Source organism: Oncorhynchus mykiss, chromosome 27, assembly GCF_013265735.2.
Source record: "Oncorhynchus mykiss isolate Arlee chromosome 27, USDA_OmykA_1.1, whole genome shotgun sequence".
Classification (NCBI taxonomy): Eukaryota; Metazoa; Chordata; class Actinopteri; order Salmoniformes; family Salmonidae; genus Oncorhynchus; species Oncorhynchus mykiss.
Genome location: NC_048591.1, coordinates 40,508,220 through 40,526,189, shown reverse-complemented (window position 1 = coordinate 40,526,189; position 17,970 = coordinate 40,508,220). Strand labels below are relative to the sequence as shown.

Here is a 17,970-nt window from a genome sequence, read left to right as displayed (position 1 = left end):
ACAGTATATATCCTGACCAGTGTATTGGAGTAGTGAACAGTGAATATCCTAACCAGTGTATTGGAGTAGTGAACAGTGAATATCCTGACCAGTGTATTGGAGTAGTGAACAGTGAATATCCTGACCAGTGTATTGGAATAGTGAACAGTAGATATCCTGACCAGTGTATTGTGGTATTCTACATTATATATCATGGCCAGCGTATTTTGGTATTCTACAGTATATATCCTGACCAGTGTATTGTACAGTATATATCCTGACCAGTGTATTGTGGTATTCTACAGTATATATCCTGACCAGTGTATTGTGGTATTCTACAGTATATATCCTGACCAGTGTATTTTGGTATTATACATTATATATCCTGACCAGTGTATTGTACAAGATAAATGCTGACCAGTGTATTGTACAGTATATATCCTGACCAGTGTATTGTGGTATTCTACAGTATATATCCTGGCCAGTGTATTGTGGTATTCTACAGTATATATCCTGACCAGTGTATTGTACAGGATAAATGCTGACCAGTGTATTGTACAAGATATATACTGACCAGTGTATTGTACAGGAAAAATGCTGACCAGTGTATTGTACAGGATAAATCCTGACCAGTGTATTGTGGTATTCTACAGTATATATCCTGACCAGTGTATTGTGGTATTCTACAGTATATATCCTGACCAGTGTATTGTGGTATTCTACAGTATATATTTTGACCAGTGTAATGTGATATTCTACAGTATATATCCTGACCAGTGTATTGTGGTATTCTACAGTATATATCCTGACCAGTGTATTGTGGTATTCTACAGTATATATCCTGACCAGTGTATTGTGGTATTCTACAGTATATATCCTGACCAGTGTATTGTAGTATTCTACAGTATATATCCTGACCAGTGTATTGTGGTATTCTACAGTATATATCCTGACCAGTGTATTGTGGTATTCTACAGTGTATTTCCTGACCAGTGTATTGTGGTAATCTACAGTATATATCCTGACCAGTGTATTGTGGTATTCTACAGTATATATCCTGACCAGTGTATTGTGGTATTCTACATTATATATCATGGCCAGCGTATTTTGGTATTCTACAGTATATATCCTGACCAGTGTATTTTGGTATTCTACATTACATATCCTGACCTTTGTATTGTACAAGATCAATGCTGACCAGTGTATTGTACAGTATATATCCTGACCAGTGTATTGTGGTATTCTACAGTATATATCCTGACCAGTGTATTGTGGTATTCTACAGTATATATCCTGACCAGTGTATTTTGGTATTATACATTATATATCCTGACCAGTGTATTGTACAAGATAAATGCTGACCAGTGTATTGTACAGTATATATCCTGACCAGTGTATTGTGGTATTCTACAGTATATATCCCGACCAGTGTATTGTGGAATGCTACAGTATATATCCTGGCCAGTGTATTGTGGTATTCTACAGTATATATCCCGACCAGTGTATTGTGGAATGCTACAGTATATATCCTGGCCAGTGTATTGTGGTATTCTACAGTATATATCCTGACCAGTGTATTGTACAGGATAAATGCTGACCAGTGTATTGTACAAGATATATACTGACCAGTGTATTGTACAGGATAAATGCTGACCAGTGTATTGTACAGGATAAATCCTGACCAGTGTATTGTGGTATTCTACAGTATATATCCTGACCAGTGTATTGTGGTATTCTACAGTATATATCCTGACCAGTGTATTGTGGTATTCTACAGTATATATTTTGACCAGTGTATTGTGATATTCTACAATATATATCCTGACCTGTGTTGTGGTATTCCACAGTATATATCCTGACCAGTGTATTGTGGTATTCTACAGTATATATCCTGACCAGTGTATTGTGGTATTCTACAGCGTATATCCTGACCAGTGTATTGTGGTATTCTACAGTATATAGAATACTGTATTATTCTAGGAACAGTTAGGAGGCCTGCGTCTTGTGACCGTAGCCTACGTGTAGGTATGTACGGCAGGACCAAATCGGAAAGATAGGTAGGAGCAAGCCCATGTAATGCTTTGTAGGTTAGTAAAACCTTGAAATCAGCCCATGCCTTAACAGGAAGCCAGTGTAGGGAGGCTAGCACTGGAGTAATATGATCAATTTTTTGGTTCTAGTCAGGATTCTAGCAGCCGTATTTAGCACTAACTGAAGTTTATTTAGTGCTTTAGCCGGGTAACCGGAAAGTAGAGCATTGCAGTAGTCTAACCTAGAAGTGACAAAAGCATGGATTCATTTGTCTGCATCATTTTTTTACAGAAGGTTTCTGATTTTTGCAATGTTACGTAGATGGAAACAAGCTGTCCTTGAAACAATCTTAATATGTTCATCAAAAGAGAGATCAGGGTCCAGAGTAACGCCGAGGTCCTTCACAGTTTTATTTGAGACGACTGTACAACCATCAAGATTAATTGTCAGATTCAACAGAAGATCTCTTTGCTTCTTGGGACCTAGAACAAACATCTCTGTTTTGTCCGAGTTTAAAAGTAGAACGTTTGCCGCCATCCACTTCCTAATGTCTGAAACACAGTCTTCTAGCGAGGGCAATTTTGGGGCTTCACCATGTTTTATTGAAATGTACAGCTGTGTGTCATCCGCATAGCAGTGAAAGTTATATAGACAGACAATGTCAGTGTCTGGGGCCAACATCAGTGTCTGGGGCCGACTTCAGTGTCTGGGGGCAACTTCAGTGTCTGGGGGCAACATCAGTGTATGGGGGCAACATCAGTGTCTGGGGCCAACTTCAGTGTATGGGGGCAACATCAGTGTCTGGGGGCAACTTCAGTGTCTGGGGGCAACATCAGTGTATGGGGGCAACATCAGTGTCTGGGGCCAACATCAGTGTCCGGGGGCAACATCAGTGTCCAGGGGCAACATCAGTGTCTGGGGACAACTTCAGTGTCTGGGGACAACTTCAGTGTCTGGGGGCAACATCAGTGTATGGGGGCAACATCAGTGTCTGGGGCCAACTTCAGTGTCTGGGGGCAACATCAGTGTCTGGGGGCAACATCAGTGTCTGGGGGCAACTTCAGTGTCTGGGGACAACATCAGTGTCCGGGGGCAACATCAGTGTCCAGGGGCAACATCAGTGTCCGGGGGCAACATCAGTGATCTGGGGGCAACATCAATGTCCGGGGGCAACATCAGTGTCTGGGGACAACATCAATGTCCGGGGGCAACTTCAGTGTCTGGGGCCAACTTCAGTGTCTGGGGGCAACATCAGTGTCTGGGGGCAACATCAGTGTCTGGGGCCAACTTCAGTGTCTGGGGCCAACTTCAGTGTCTGGGGGCAACATCAGTGATCTGGGGGCAACATCAGTGATCTGGGGGCACCTTTAGTGTCTGGGGGGGACTTCAGTGTTCTGGGGGGGACTTCAGTGTTCTGGGGGGGACTTCAGTGTTCTGGGGGGGACTTCAGTGTTCTGGGGGGACTTCAGTGTCTGGGGGGACTTCAGTGTTCTGTGGGGGACTTCAGTGTTCTGGGGGGACTTCAGTGTTCTGGGGGGGACTTCAGTGTTCTGGGGGGGACTTCAGTGTTCTGGGGGGGACTTCAGTGTTCTGGGGGGGACTTCATCCAGCTCTGAACAGCGCCTGTTCTTTCTTCGACCACCAGGGGGAGCCCTAGCCAAGCTGTCAGTTCCTCTCTGATGGATGAAAGAACATCCCTGGATGTATGTGATTGGCCAAGCCAGCTACTGAAGTGTGTGTGTGTTTGTTTATGCGTGTTTGCATATCTGTGTTTGTATGTATATACAGCTTGTTTAACTGTGTGTACATGGAGAAGCTCTGCCTGCAGTAATAATGCTGTGAGTCAGACAGAGCCTGGCAGGCAGTCCTCATGAATGTATGTGCGTGTGTGCATGCATATGTGTGTGCGTGTGTGTGCGCATGTGTGTGTGTGTGTGTGTGTGTGTGTGTGTGTGTGTGTGTGTGTGTGTGTGTGTGTGTGTGTGTGTGTGTGTGTGTGTGTGTGTGTGTGTGTGTGTGTGTGTGTGTGTGTGCGTGTGTGTGTGCGTGCGTGCATGCTGACCGATGATAGATGGTCAGGGTGATCTCTTCCATCAGTATGGAGTAGAGGTCCAGTCCTACACACACATGCATGTATTACAAAGGGAATGTTGAATCTCCAGAGTAAGTACTCTCCCTCCCACTTTCTCTTACCTTGACTTTAACTCCTCCCTCTTTCTCTTACCTTGACTTTAACTCCTCCCTCTTTCTCTTACCTTGACTTTAACTCCTCCCCCTTTCTATTCCCTTGACTTTAACTCCTCCCCATTTCTCTTACCTTGACTTTAACTCCTCCCCCTTTCTCTTCCCTTGACTTTAACTCCTCCCCCTTTCTCTTACCTTGACTTTAACTCCTCCCTCTTTCTCTTCCCTTGACTTTAACTCCTCCCTCTTTCTCTTACCGTGACTTTAACTCCTCCCTCTTTCTCTTCCCTTGACTTTAACTCCTCCCTCTTTCTCCTACCTTCACTTTAACCCCTCCTTCTCTCCTTCCTTTTGAAGATTTAAATATTGAATTCAGATTTATAGAGGAGTGATGAGAAACATCAAGGAAACGTTTCCAGGTTTCCAGGTCCAATAATATTGTAATGCACTGTGGTGGAAGGGTTGCGCTTCCACAACATCTTGAAAATGTCTTATATGCTGACAGCTCACAAACAATTGATGGGCCCAAAACTGCCCATATATTTGGTTGGTCGACATTGGAAGATTCCTCGGTCGTCACTACACCAGATAATTATAGAGTTGACTGGGGAAAGCTACTTAGTCAAATATGGCATAAACATGATGTTTAACAGAAGCAAAATATAGACATATACATTTATATATCAAAATAAACACATGGTTCAAAATGGTCAACAACTCAGGTTTCCTTTCAGTCGCGTGGTCAGCTCTTCACTGTCCAAACCAAGCGTTCCCTTCCACAAGAATTCCTCAACGGAGTGGTCAGTTATAAATTTAGTCATTTCTAAATTTAAAATGCAAAGTATATGACACACACAGTACTTGAGATCACTATATATATATATATATATATATATATATATATATATATATATATATATATATATATATATATATATATATATACACACACACACACATACAGTACCAGTCAATAGTTTTAACACAACTACTCATTCCAGCGTTTTTTCTTCATTGGTACCTTTTTAGTAGTGAAGACATCAAAACTATGAAATAACACATATGGAATCATGTAGTAACCAAAAACGTGTTAAACAAATCAAAATATATAGTTTGTATTTGAGATTCTTCAATGTAGCCACCCTTTTGTCCTGATGACAGCTTTGCACACGCTTGGCATTCTCTCAACCAGCTTCATGAGGTAGTCACCTGGAATGCATTTCAATTAACAGGTTTGTCTTGTTAAAAGTTATTTTGTGGAATTTCTTTCTTAATGCATTTGAGACAATCAGTTGTGTTGTGACAAGGTAGGGGTGGTATACAGAAGATAGCCCTATATGATAAAAGACCAAGTCCAAATTACGCAAAGAGAAATGATAGTCCAACATTACTTTAAGACATGAAAGTCAGTCAATACGGAACCATCAAGCTCTGTGATTAAACTGTCTCTCATGTGGACAGCCACAGGAAAGGATTACCCGGAGTTACCTCTGCTGCAGAGGATAAGTTCATTAGAGTTACCAGCCTCAGAAATTGCAGCCCAAATAGATGCTTCACAGAGTTCAAGTAATAGACACATCTCAACATCAACTGTTCAGGCCTTCATGGTCTAATTGCTGCAAAGAAACCACGACTAAATGACACCAATAAGAAGAAGATACTTGCTTGGGTCAAGAAACACGAGCAATGGACATTAGACCGGTGGAAATCTGTCCTTTGGTCCAAATGTTACATTTTTGGTTCCAACCGCCGTGTCTTTGTGAGATGCAGAGAAGGTTGAATGGAGGATCTCTGCATGTGTGGTATCCACTGTGAAGCATGGAGGAGGAGGTGTGATGGTGTGGTTAGTGCTTTGCTGGTTACACTGTCTGTGATTTATTTAGAATTCAAGGCACACTTAACCAGCATGGCTACCACAGCATTCTGCAGTGATACGTCATCCCATCTGGTTTGCGCTTAGTGGGACTGTCATTTGTTTTTCAACAGGACAATGACCCAAAACACACCCCCAGGCTGTGAAAGGGCTATTTGACTGAGAAGGAGAGTGATGGAGTGCTGCATCAGATGACCTGGCCTCCACAATCACCCATCTTCAACCCAATTGAGATGGTTTGGGATGAGTTGGACATGCAGAGTGAAGGAAAAACAGCCATCAAGTGCTCAGCATATGTGGGAACTCCTTCAATGCTGATGGAAAAGCATTCCAGGTGACTACCTCATGAAGCTGGTTGAGAGAATGCCAAGATTGTGCAAAGCTGTCATCAAGGCAAAGGGTGGCTACTTTGAAGAATATATATTTTGATTTGTTTAACACTTTTTGAGTTCCTACATGATTCCATATGTGTTATTTCATGGTGTTGATGTCTTCACTATTATTCTACATTGTAAAAAATAGTAAAAAGAAAGAAAAACCCTTGAATGAGCAGGTGTGTCCAAAGTTTTGATTGGTTCTGTATATATACTGTATATACTGTATACAAACGTGTGATCCCATTTAATATATTCAATCCCCTGAGTCAATACATGTTTTAATCACCTTTGGCAGCTATTACAGCTGTGGGTCTTTCTGGGTAAAGAGCTTTTCACACCTGGATTGAGCAATTTTTCTTTTCAAAATTCTCCAAGTTCTGTTAAATTGGTTGTTGATTATTGCTAGACAGCCATTTTCAGGTTTTGCCATAGATTTTCAATCAGTTTTAAGTCAAACTCGGCCACTCAGGAACATTCACTGTCTTTTTGGTAAGCAACTCCACTGTAGATGTGGCCTTGTGTTTTAGGTTATTTTCCTGCTGAAAGGAGAATTCATCTTCTAGTGTCTGGTGGAAAGCAGAGTGAACCCGGTTTTCCTCTAGAATTTTGTCTGTGCTAAATTCCATTCCGTTTCTTTTTTTATTCTGAAAAACTCCCCAGTCTTTTATGATTACAAGCATACCCATGACATGTAGCAGCCACTACTATGCTTGAAAATATGGAGAGTGGTTCTCCGTAATGTGTTGAATTGGATTTTTCCCAAACTTTACTCTTTGTCCTGAGTACAAAGTGTTAATTGCTTTGCCAGATTGTTTTGCATTATCACTTAAGTGCCTTGTTGCAAACAGGATGCATATTATGGAATATTTGTATTCTGTACAGGCTTCCTCCTTTTCACTCTGTCAATTGTGGAGTAACTACACTGTTGTAAGGATGGATTACTATCTATATGGTCATGCTGCCACTGACCCCTTGTTGACATGAGAAAGGCTTCAGTTTAGTGTCATACCAAGGTTGATCATTCCTGCAGGGAATTAGTTTAGTGTACCAAGGTTCATCGTGCCTGCAGGGCATTGGGACATTGCTGTTGTACCTTGACACAGGTTGTTTATCTTGAATCATAACACACATAGAGGTGATAACCACTTACACTGCTATGAATGGACTGAATAACATTCTTTGCTGCTTTCAAATCAAGATAAGTCCCTTGTTGACGTCACTTGGTTACAGGAGACACTTCTATCATGAATGTGGGTCTGCCTGTACCCAACACGCGTTGTTGCCATGGAAGTTTATAGTGTAATAACGCTACTGCTAGCTGCCTCTTTGTGCTCCGCTCACTGCTCAGCCTTGGATGCTGCAATACACACTAAAAAACAACAGAACCTGATAGGTGCTCCTTTGGCTTGTAACCACAGCGGAACCCTTTTTGGTGCTACATAGAACCCTTTTTTGAAGGTTCAATGAAGAACCATGCTCATGAGGTTCTAAATGGAACCTGTATTATATTATGGTGTTATAAAGATATGTTTCCTTTGTTTTTATAAAGAACCATTCAAACGTTTTCTATGTAGCACCAAACAAAGGTTCCGCTGTGGTTAGAACCCTTTTATTAAGGTTCAATATAGAACCTTTATAGAGAATGGTTCCATAAAGAACCTTTTTCAAACTGAAGGGTTCTTCGTGAATCCTTTTGAAGAACCATACAGGGTTGTCTATTCTAGTCAGCCATATTATATTGTTAAAATTCCATAGGTATTATTATTGTGTCAGTTGAGACGTTTGAATCAAGTGAGATACATCTGGAACAGCTGGGGATCTCAAGTGGAGAGACTTGAGAACCACTGACTGATTTAGTAAAACCGTTCTTAATTGACACAAGGCCATATGTGAGTCTTTCACAAGACATCACATAGTCATACTATATATGATATGTAGCGGCATAGCACAACACATTAGATAAACTGGCCCCAACCACGCCCCAAAATATGTGTATGAGCCACCTCCCCTACATTTTAATTATGATTAAAATAGCAAAGAACCTTTGAAGAGCTCAAAGGGTTATTGGTGAGGAACACTCATTTGTTTGTGTTTATCCTCTGATAGGCTGCCTTCCGCTATGAGGTCACCAATTTGATTGACAGACACATAACTGTCCTGACAGGGTGAAATTAAAGGTGAAATTAAATCACCTTTGATGGATTTAATTAATTAATTTCTCAATGACACACACGCCCACATGTCCTGCCCTCAGCCCTGACCCAAGGCGGAGGAGAGGGGGGAGGCGACCTCTTTTCATCACGCCAGGCGCCGCCGCTGAGCGTGTGTGTGACCTCCAGGGTCTCCCTATCGCCTCTATTCTCTCCTCCCTTCACTCCTTCCACTCACTCCATCCCAGGGATTTCATCATTGAATCTTGACACATACATTTGTCACCTCCACTCCCACCCCTATTACGCGCTGCATTGGTTCCTTCCGTACAGTACATTCCTATAGCTAGGAGATATGGAGAGGTGGGTTGACAGTAGTGGCTACAGGAGGGTACAGTGTTTGCCACACAGCCAATCCCTTAGCATACTGCTGCCCTGTCCTATCATAGCAGCCAGGGGAGAGATGACTGTACAGGGATAGTCCATGACATGTGACTGTATAATGGGAATAAACTCTGCCATATTCAAGTTTAGCCCAGTAGAGTGCAACTGTCCAATCAAATCATGTTGACCAACGGTGACGCTGCTACACGACTTCATATACCGCCTACACATTGAGAGGACAAGGGCACAGGGTCATACACACACACACACGCACACGCACACGCACACACACACACACACACACACACACACACACACACACACACACACACACACACACACACAGTGGCACACAGGGCTTGGGAAATCTTTTTGTATCCAAATCCGGCTTTAAACTTCTTCACAACAGTATCTCGGACCTGCCTGGTGTTCCTTGTTCTTCATGATGCTCTCTGCGCTTTTAACGGACCTCTGAGACTATCACAGTGCAGGTGCATTTATACGGAGACTTGATTACACACAGGTGGATTGTATTTATCATCATTAGTCATTTAGGTCAACATTGGATCATTCAGAGATCCTCACTGAACTTCTGGAGAGAGTTTGCTGCACTGAAAGTAAAGGGGCTGAGTAATTTTGCACGCCCAATTTTTCAGTTTTTGATTTGTTAAAAAAGTTTGAAATATCCAATAAATGTCGTTCCACTTCATGATTGTGTCCCACTTGTTGTTGATTCTTCACAAAAAAATACAGTTTTATATCTTTATGTTTGAAGCCTGAAATGTGGCAAAAGGTCGCAAAGTTCAAGGGGGCCGAATACTTTCGCAAGGCACTGTATACAAAAGTATGAGGACACTCTTTCAAATGAGTGGATTTGGCTATTTCAGCCACACCCGTTGCTGACAGGTGTGTTAAATCAAGCACACCGCCATGCAATCTCCATGGATAAACATTGGCAGTAGAACTTCCTTACTGATGAGCTCAGTGACTTTCAACATGGCACTGTCATAGGATGCAACCTTTCCAACAAGTCAATTTGTCCAATTTCTGCCCTGCTAGAGGTGCCAAGGTCAACTTTAAGTGCTGTTATTGTGAACTGGAAACATCTAGGAGCTACAATGGCCCAGCCACAAAGTGGTAGGCCACACATGCTCCCAGAACGGGAGTGCTGAAGGGTGTGGGGGGCATACAACACACACACACACACGCACGCACACGCACACACACACACACACATATACACACACACACACTGATTAGTAGATCTGGTTTTTCTTATGCCATCCAGGGGAGGGATGGAGGGATGGATGGTAGGAGGAGGAGGAGGAGGATGAGGGGTGTAGATATGGAGAGAGGGTGGGAGGGAGGAGGAGGAGGAGAAGGAGGAGGGGTGTAGATATGGAGAGAGGGTGGGAGGGAGGAGGATGGAGGGATGGTAGGAGGAGGGGTGTAGATATGGAGAGAGGGTGGGATGGTAGGAGGAGGAGGAGGAGGAGGAGGGGTGTAGATATGGAGAGAGGGTGGGAGGGAGGAGGATGGAGGATGGAGGTATGGTAGGAGGAGGAGGGGTGTAGATATGGAGAGAGGGTGGGATGGTAGGAGGAGGAGGAGGAGGAGGAGGAGGAGGGGTGTAGATATGGAGAGAGGGTGGGAGGGAGGAGGATGGAGGGATGGTAGGAGGAGGAGGAGGAGGATGGAGGAGGAGGAGGAGGAGGAGGAGGAGGAGGAGGAGGAGGGGTGTAGATATGGAGAGAGGGTGGGAGGGAGGAGGATGGAGGGATGGTAGGAGGAGGAGGAGGAGGGATGTAGATATGGAGAGAGGGTGGGAGGGAGGAGGATGGAGGGATGGTAGGAGGAGGAATGAGGAGGGGTGTAGATATGGAGAGATGGAGGGAGGGAGAAGGATGTAGGGATGGTAGGAGGAGGAGGAGGAGGAGGGGTGTAGATATGGAGAGATGGTGGGAGGGAGAAGGATGTAGGGATGGTAGGAGGAGTAATTGACTGGTGTGGGGTGAAGTAGATGATTGCACAGATTACAGTATTGCTATACAGTCGAGTCCAGTCTCTGTTCCGATGTGCAGTTCATCAGTCCTAATGCATGGGCTTTTTCTTTCTCTGGGTGTTTGTGGTTTAGTGCAATTATTCCCAGCAGCCCCTAGCCAGATATAAAAGCAGAGATCAGTATTTGGGTGTGAGTTGAGAGATGTAGGTTGAGGGTTGCTATTTTGAGGCGATGTGGAATGAAAATGTGGAGTGGTGTGTGTGGACTGTGTAATATTTCAGAGGTAGCTAGTAGTCCAGTGTTGTTGAGATAAGGGCCAAGCTACTACCCCAGGGTCAGTGATCAGAAACCTGACTCAGGGTCAGTGAGCGGAAACCTGACCCAGGGTCAGTGATCAGAAACCTGACCCCGGGTCAGTGATCAGAAACCTGACTCAGGGTCAGTGATCAGAAACCTGACTCAAGGTCAGTGATCAGAAACCTGACTCAGGGTCAGTGATCAGAAACCTGACTCAAGGTCAGTGATCAGAAACCTGACTCAAGGTAAGAACGGCCCATGTTCTGAATTCTGCCGTTGTACATTTCAAAAGTGCTGAACAAATAGTTATATTGACTACATCCATCTTAGCTCGTTCATCAATGTCTTAATCAAAATCGCAGATTGCCTCTTATCCGCTCATCGTCCCATCATATGCCATAGTTTGTACATCTCATTTGTCAGAGGAACCACATTTGTTTTAAAACCTCGTTGGGCTAGGGGGCGGTATTTTGACGTCCGGATGAAAAGTGTGCCTAAAGTAAACGGCCTGCTACTCAGGCCCAGAAGCTAGGATATGCATATAATTGGTAGATTTGGATAGAAAACACTCTGTTTATACAACTTTAAATTATGTCTGTGAGAATAACAGAATTTATTTGGCAGGCAAAACCCCAAGGACAAACCATCAAGGAATTGTTTTGTTGTTGAGGTGACTGTGTTTTCTAGATTCCTGAGGCATCTGATTGCAGTTCCTAGGGCTTCCACTAGATCTCAACAGTCTTTAGAAATTGGTTGATGTTTTTCTTTTGAGTAATGAAGAAGTATGGCTGTTCAGAGTCTAGTGTACTGTTGTGTTTGGGGCGCGCAACCTAGAGCTCGCTCCACTTTCATTTTATCCACTATTGTACACGGTTTATTCCGTCTCAAATTGTATCGATTATTTACGTTTTAAAATACCGAAAGTTGTATTAGGATAATTGTTTGAAATGTTTGGACCAAGATTACAGGTAATTTATTAGATAATGTGTAGTCATGTTGGGCAGTTGGAACCAGTGTTTTTCTGAATCAACCGCGGCAAATAAATTGACATTTTGGGGATATAACGACGGAATTAATCGAACAAAAGGACCATTGTGATGTTTATGGGACATATTGAGTGCCAACAAAAGAAGATCTTCAAAGGTAAGGCATGAATTACATCGTTATTTCTGAATTTTGTGTCGCGCCTGGCGGGATGAAATATGTGTTTGTTTGATTGGGTGCTGTCCTCAGATAATAGCATGGCTTGCTTTTGCCGTAAAGGCTTTTTTAAATCTGACACGGCGGCTGGATTAACAAGAAGTTAAGCTGTATTTTGGTGTACTGCACTTGTGATTTTATGAAAGTTAAATATTTATTTCGAATTTCGCACTCTGCAATTTCACCGGATGTTGTCGAAGTGGTTGTTGTTAAGCAAGTCAGCCATATCAGCCATGTTTTTTTTAAGGCAGTAAATGAGGCTGAATGAAATGTTTCACTGCCAGACAAGGCTCCGCTGATAGTCAGGTGAAGCAGTGGTAAGGATTCACTCCATGGTGCTGAAAAGAAATCTCTGTTGTTGGGACAGCTTTATGTCGGCCCTAACAGTTTGTGGGGCACCATTTGGCACCATTATAGTGCAATTAATGTATTGTTTAGTGTTGTGTTGTGTAGTGGCTTTGCTGGCATGCATCAAAAACATAATTTTTGTTGAGTTTGCCCCACCAAGATGTACACGCTAAAATCACCACTGCATATCTCAGATCCCTTTTTACAAAACATTAAATACAAATGTCATCAACGAATACAAAAATAACCGTTAAGTGTTTCGTTGGCAAAATATTAAATGTTTGCAGTTGTGTTCACTATTACCGGCAATAAGTGCACAGAATACTAAATCATTCCGTCAGTATTATGCCGTGTACAAAACACCGTGCTTCTACACCCTGCATTGCTTGCTGGTTGGGGTTTTAGGCTGGGTTTCTGTATAGCACTTTGTGACATCGGCTGATGTAAAAAAAAAAGGGTCCTTATTAAATACATTTGATTGAAATGGAATTGATCCATGGGAACTTTCAAACTGTAATGATTTTTATACAATATTGTAGAGATGCAGAGATACAGAGAATGAAGTTGGGTTGTTTCAACGTAACCCACTGGGTACAAACTGGTTGTTTCAACGTAACCCACTGGGTACAAACTGGTTGTTTCAACGTAACCCACTGGGTACAAACAGGTTGTTTCAACGTAACCCACTGAGTACAAACTCTCGTGAATCACAGCCACGTGTCAGTTTGAAGCCTTTGTCAGCACAGTTTAGATTGGCAGTGTTCCTCTTTGACAGACATGTCACCAGAGACACCGAAGATCATGATAAACCTGTGTGTGTGTGTGTGTGTGTGTGTGTGTGTGTGTGTGTGTGTGTGTGTGTGTGTGTGGGTGTGCGTGTGCACGCGTGTGCGTGTGTGTGCGTGTGCGTGTGCGTGTGTGCGTGTGCGTGTGTGTGTGTGCTTGTTTGTGTTTTTTCATTCAGTGACTACATGCTTTACTCTCCCTCTCTTCCCTGATTCCAGGCATTTTCCACACCTCCTCCTCCCTCCTCCCTGTTTATTTCCCCACCCAACAGAAGCATTTATCACCCAGTCCTTTTTCTCTTCCTGATGGAGAACAGAACATACATGGATCTGTTCTGAATTCTTCTGTATACAATGATCCAAATACATATATTGCGTGTGTGTGTGTGTGTGTGTGTGTGTGTGTGTTATATTGCTGACTTGCCCAGTACTTACAGTAGCAGTAATCTTTCTGAGAGAGAGCAAAAGAGAGAGAGAGAGAGAGAGAGCAAGAGAGAGAGAGAGAGAGCGAGAGCTGCGCTCCATTCCTCTCACTCCCCGATAGGACCACCAGAGGAGATGGAGCTATAGTGCTGAGAACACAACAACGAAAGAAAAGAAGAGGACAGTGACATAATAACTGGGAGAAATAGAATATAAGAGGCGATAGAGTGAAGAGGGGAATCTGGGGCAGAGACACATCAGTGATAAACATTAACACCGGCAGGCTGGAGCAAGAGAACGTGAAAAAGGTTTGGAGAAAAATACATCAAAAGAAGAAGCCAGAGAGCGGAGCGAGGTGAAGGATGACAGAGCAGCTTGCCCCGTCCTGAGATCACCTCCTCCTCCCTCTCCTCACCCCTCCTCTGACGCCATCACCCCCCCCATCACTCTCCTCCCTCACCCTCTCCTCCCTCTCTCTCTCTCTGTGGTTAAACTAGACTTGATGACCAGTCCTGACCAGATTCTACTCCCATCGCAACCCTCTGGAATCTCTCTCAGCGTTCTGACTCTGGCAGTCTTTTGACCACGTTCAGATATTCTCTCCAGGAGAAGACAGGAAGGAATTAGAAGAAGGGGGAAGTTCGTGTTTTTCTGGACAACAAACGAGTCTCTGCCATCTCTTTTCTGTAAGGACTGACCTTTCCTTTCAGAAGGAAGGACCTACGACATCCAGAAGACATTTTCAGAACAACACTTCTGAGAAATAAACAACACTTTAACACGGAAAGAAGACATTTTAACCAGGAGGACATTTTAACCAGGAGGACATTTTAACCAGGAGGACATTTTAACCAGGAGGACATTTTAACCAGGAGGACATTTTAACCAGGAGGACATTTTAACCAGGAGGACATTTTAACGAGGAGGACATTTTAACCAGGAGGACATTTTAACCAGGAGGACATTTTAACCAGGAGGACATTTTAACCAGGAGGACATTTTAACCAGGAGGACATTTTAACCAGGAGGACATTTTAACCAGGAGGACATTTTAACCAGGAGGACATTTTAACCAGGAGGACATTTTAACCAGGAGGACATTTTAACCAGGAGGACATTTTAACCAGGAGGACATTTTAACCAGGAGGACATTTTAACGAGGAGGACATTTTAACGAGGACATTTTAACACCAACAGAGCATTTCAACAAAAAATCAAGACATTTTTTAAGATTCTCACGGACCGTCTCTGTTTAATTTTTTGCAACTCTCTGTTCATTCACTTCTCTTGGACTCTCTGTCCTGTACATTTCTCTGAGAGTGTCAGTCGGTCCATCCAGCCCAGCAATGCAGGTGTCTATAGCATGTACGGACCCCCACATGAAACGTGGAAATGGGGACCACAAGAATACCTCCAGTCCGGGCAATGCAGCCCGGGCCAAGTTCAGAACTGTGGCCATCATAGCACGCAGCTTTGGGGCGTTCGCACCCCGACACCACATCTCCCTCAAAGAGTCCACGGGGAAACTGACCGGCATGAAATACAGGTGTGTGTGTGTGTGTGTGTGTGTGTGTGTGTGTGTGTGTGTGTGCGTGCGTGCGTGCGTGCGTGCGTGCGTGCGTGCGTGCGTGCGTGTGTGTGTGCGTGCGTGCGTGCGTGCGTGGCTAAAGCTGGGGGATGGTATAGAGTGTGTGTTGTGTCATTAACGTACTCTAAGTATACATATATCTTGGACTAGTATTTGTTTTGTTTGTGTCAAGTCGTCTCTTGCTGTTTGAATATCTTTCCTGGTTTGTCTTCTCTCCATATATTTACCACTCCAAGCTCACCCTGTGTTTGTATCTGTGTACATTTTGCCATTGTGTCTGTGCGTTTGTTTATGTGTGTGAGGGAGAGAGAAAAAGGCAGAAAGAGAGAGTGAGAGAGAGTGAGTCATTGTGGAGAGATGAGGGTGCAGTACAGGTAGGGATTCAGACACTACAGTAGGTTGGACAGTAGGAATGACAGTAGGAATGACAGTAGGAAGGACAGTAGGAAGGACAGTAGGAAGGACAGTAGGAATGACAGTAGGAAGGACAGTAGGAAGGACAGTAGGAATGACAGTAGGAAGGACAGTGGGAAGGACAGTAGGAAGGACAGTAGGAAGGACAGTGGGAAGGACAGTAGGTAGGACAGAAGGAAGGACAGCATGAATGAAACTACAGTAGGAGGGACAGTAGGAAGGACAGTAGGAAGGACACTACAGTAGGAAATACAGTAGGAGGGACAGCAGGAAGGACAGCATGAAGGACACTACAGTAGGAAGGACACTAGGAAGGACACTACAGTAGGAAGGACAGTAGGAAAGACAGTAGGAGGGACAGTAGGAAGGACAGTAGGAAAGACAGTAAGAAGGACAGTAGGAAGGACACTACAGTAGGAAGTACAGTAGGAGGGACAGCAGGAAGGACAGTAAGAAGGACAGTAGGAAGGACACTACAGTAGGAGGGACAGTAGGAAGGACAGTAGGAAGGACAGTATGAAAAACAGTAGGAGGGACAGTAGGAAGGACAGTAGGAAAGACAGTAGGAAGGACAGTAGGAAAGACACTACAGTAGGAAGTACAGTAGGAAATACAGTAGGAGGGACAGCAGGAAGGACAGCATGAAGGACACTACAGTAGGAAGGGCACTAGGAAGAACACAACAGTAGGAAAAACACAACAGTAGGAAGAAAACAACAGTAGGAAGGACAGTAGGAAGGAGACTACAGCAGGAAGGACACAACAGTAGAAAAGACACTACAGTAGGAAGGACAGAAGGAACATCATCATCCTTTAAAATCATGACCCCAGTCCTTATCCCCTCTATAATGTCCCCCTGGTGAGCACTTTAACATCATGACCCCAGTCATTATCTCCTCTATAATGTCCCCCTGGTGAGCACTTTAACATCATGACCCCAGTCATTATCCCCTCTATAATGTCCCCCTGGTGAGCACTTTAACATCATGACCCCAGTCATTATCTCCTCTATAATGTCCCCCTGGTGAGCACTTTAACATCATGACCCCAGTCATTATCCCCTCTATAATGTCCCCCTGGTGAGCACTTTAACATCATGACCCCAGTCATTATCTCCTCTATAATGTCCCCCTGGTGAGCACTTTAACATCATGACCCCAGTCATTATCCCCTCTATAATGTTCCCCTGGTGAGCACTTTAACATCATGACCCCAGTCATTATCTCCTCTATAATGTCCCCCTGGTGAGCACTTTAACATCATGACCCCAGTCATTATCCCCTCTATAATGTTCCCCTGGTGAGCACTTTAAAATCATGACCCCAGTCATTATCCCCTCTATAATGTCCCCCTGGTGAGCACTTTAACATCATGACCCCAGTCATTATCCCCTCTATAATGTTCCCCTGGTGAGTACTTTAAAATCATGACCCCAGTCATTATCTCCTCAATAATGTCCCCCTGGTGAGCAATGTGGGAAATCTCATTGGGATTTGGTGTCAGTCTCTCTTCCTCTCTCTCTCTCTCTCTCTCTCTCTCTCCTCCACACACACACGCACACGCACACGTGCACGCGCACGTGTGCACGCACGCACGCACACGCGCGCACACACACACACACACACACACACACACACACACACACACACACACACACACACACACTCACACATAGGAGCCAGTTTTACAGTACTTAGCAGTGTGCTCCCGTCCTGAGAGGAGACAGACTCTCTCTGGTCCCTCTGCTGTAATTATACTGATGGACACTGTGTGGCTGTGTGTGTTTGAATGTGTGTGTGTGTGTGTGCGTGCGTGCGCTCTCTCGCTTTTTACACACTGTTAGGCTGAAAGCACAGGAAATGTGGCCAGATGATGAGCTCAATTTGAATGGCAATGCTCGTGCACACACATAAATTAAACTCACAGGATCCTATC

The 17,970-nt window shown here is 43.9% G+C and overlaps 1 protein-coding gene across 2 annotated transcripts in view; it reads left to right on the top strand.

Annotated features, from left to right (window-relative positions):
* Positions 1 to 17,970, top strand: part of LOC110508036 (voltage-gated potassium channel subunit beta-1) — a 264,532-nt gene that overhangs the window by 38,212 nt on the left and 208,350 nt on the right. The window contains exon 1 of one of the 2 annotated variants that reach the window (XM_036964965.1): positions 15,131 to 15,579. The exons of the other annotated variant lie outside the window; for it this stretch is intronic. Within the exon in view, the coding sequence (XP_036820860.1) occupies positions 15,380 to 15,579 (200 nt within the window). The 5' untranslated portion in view covers positions 15,131 to 15,379. Of the gene's footprint in view, positions 1 to 15,130; positions 15,580 to 17,970 lie in introns of those variants that run through there. 2 annotated transcript variants of the gene reach the window in all.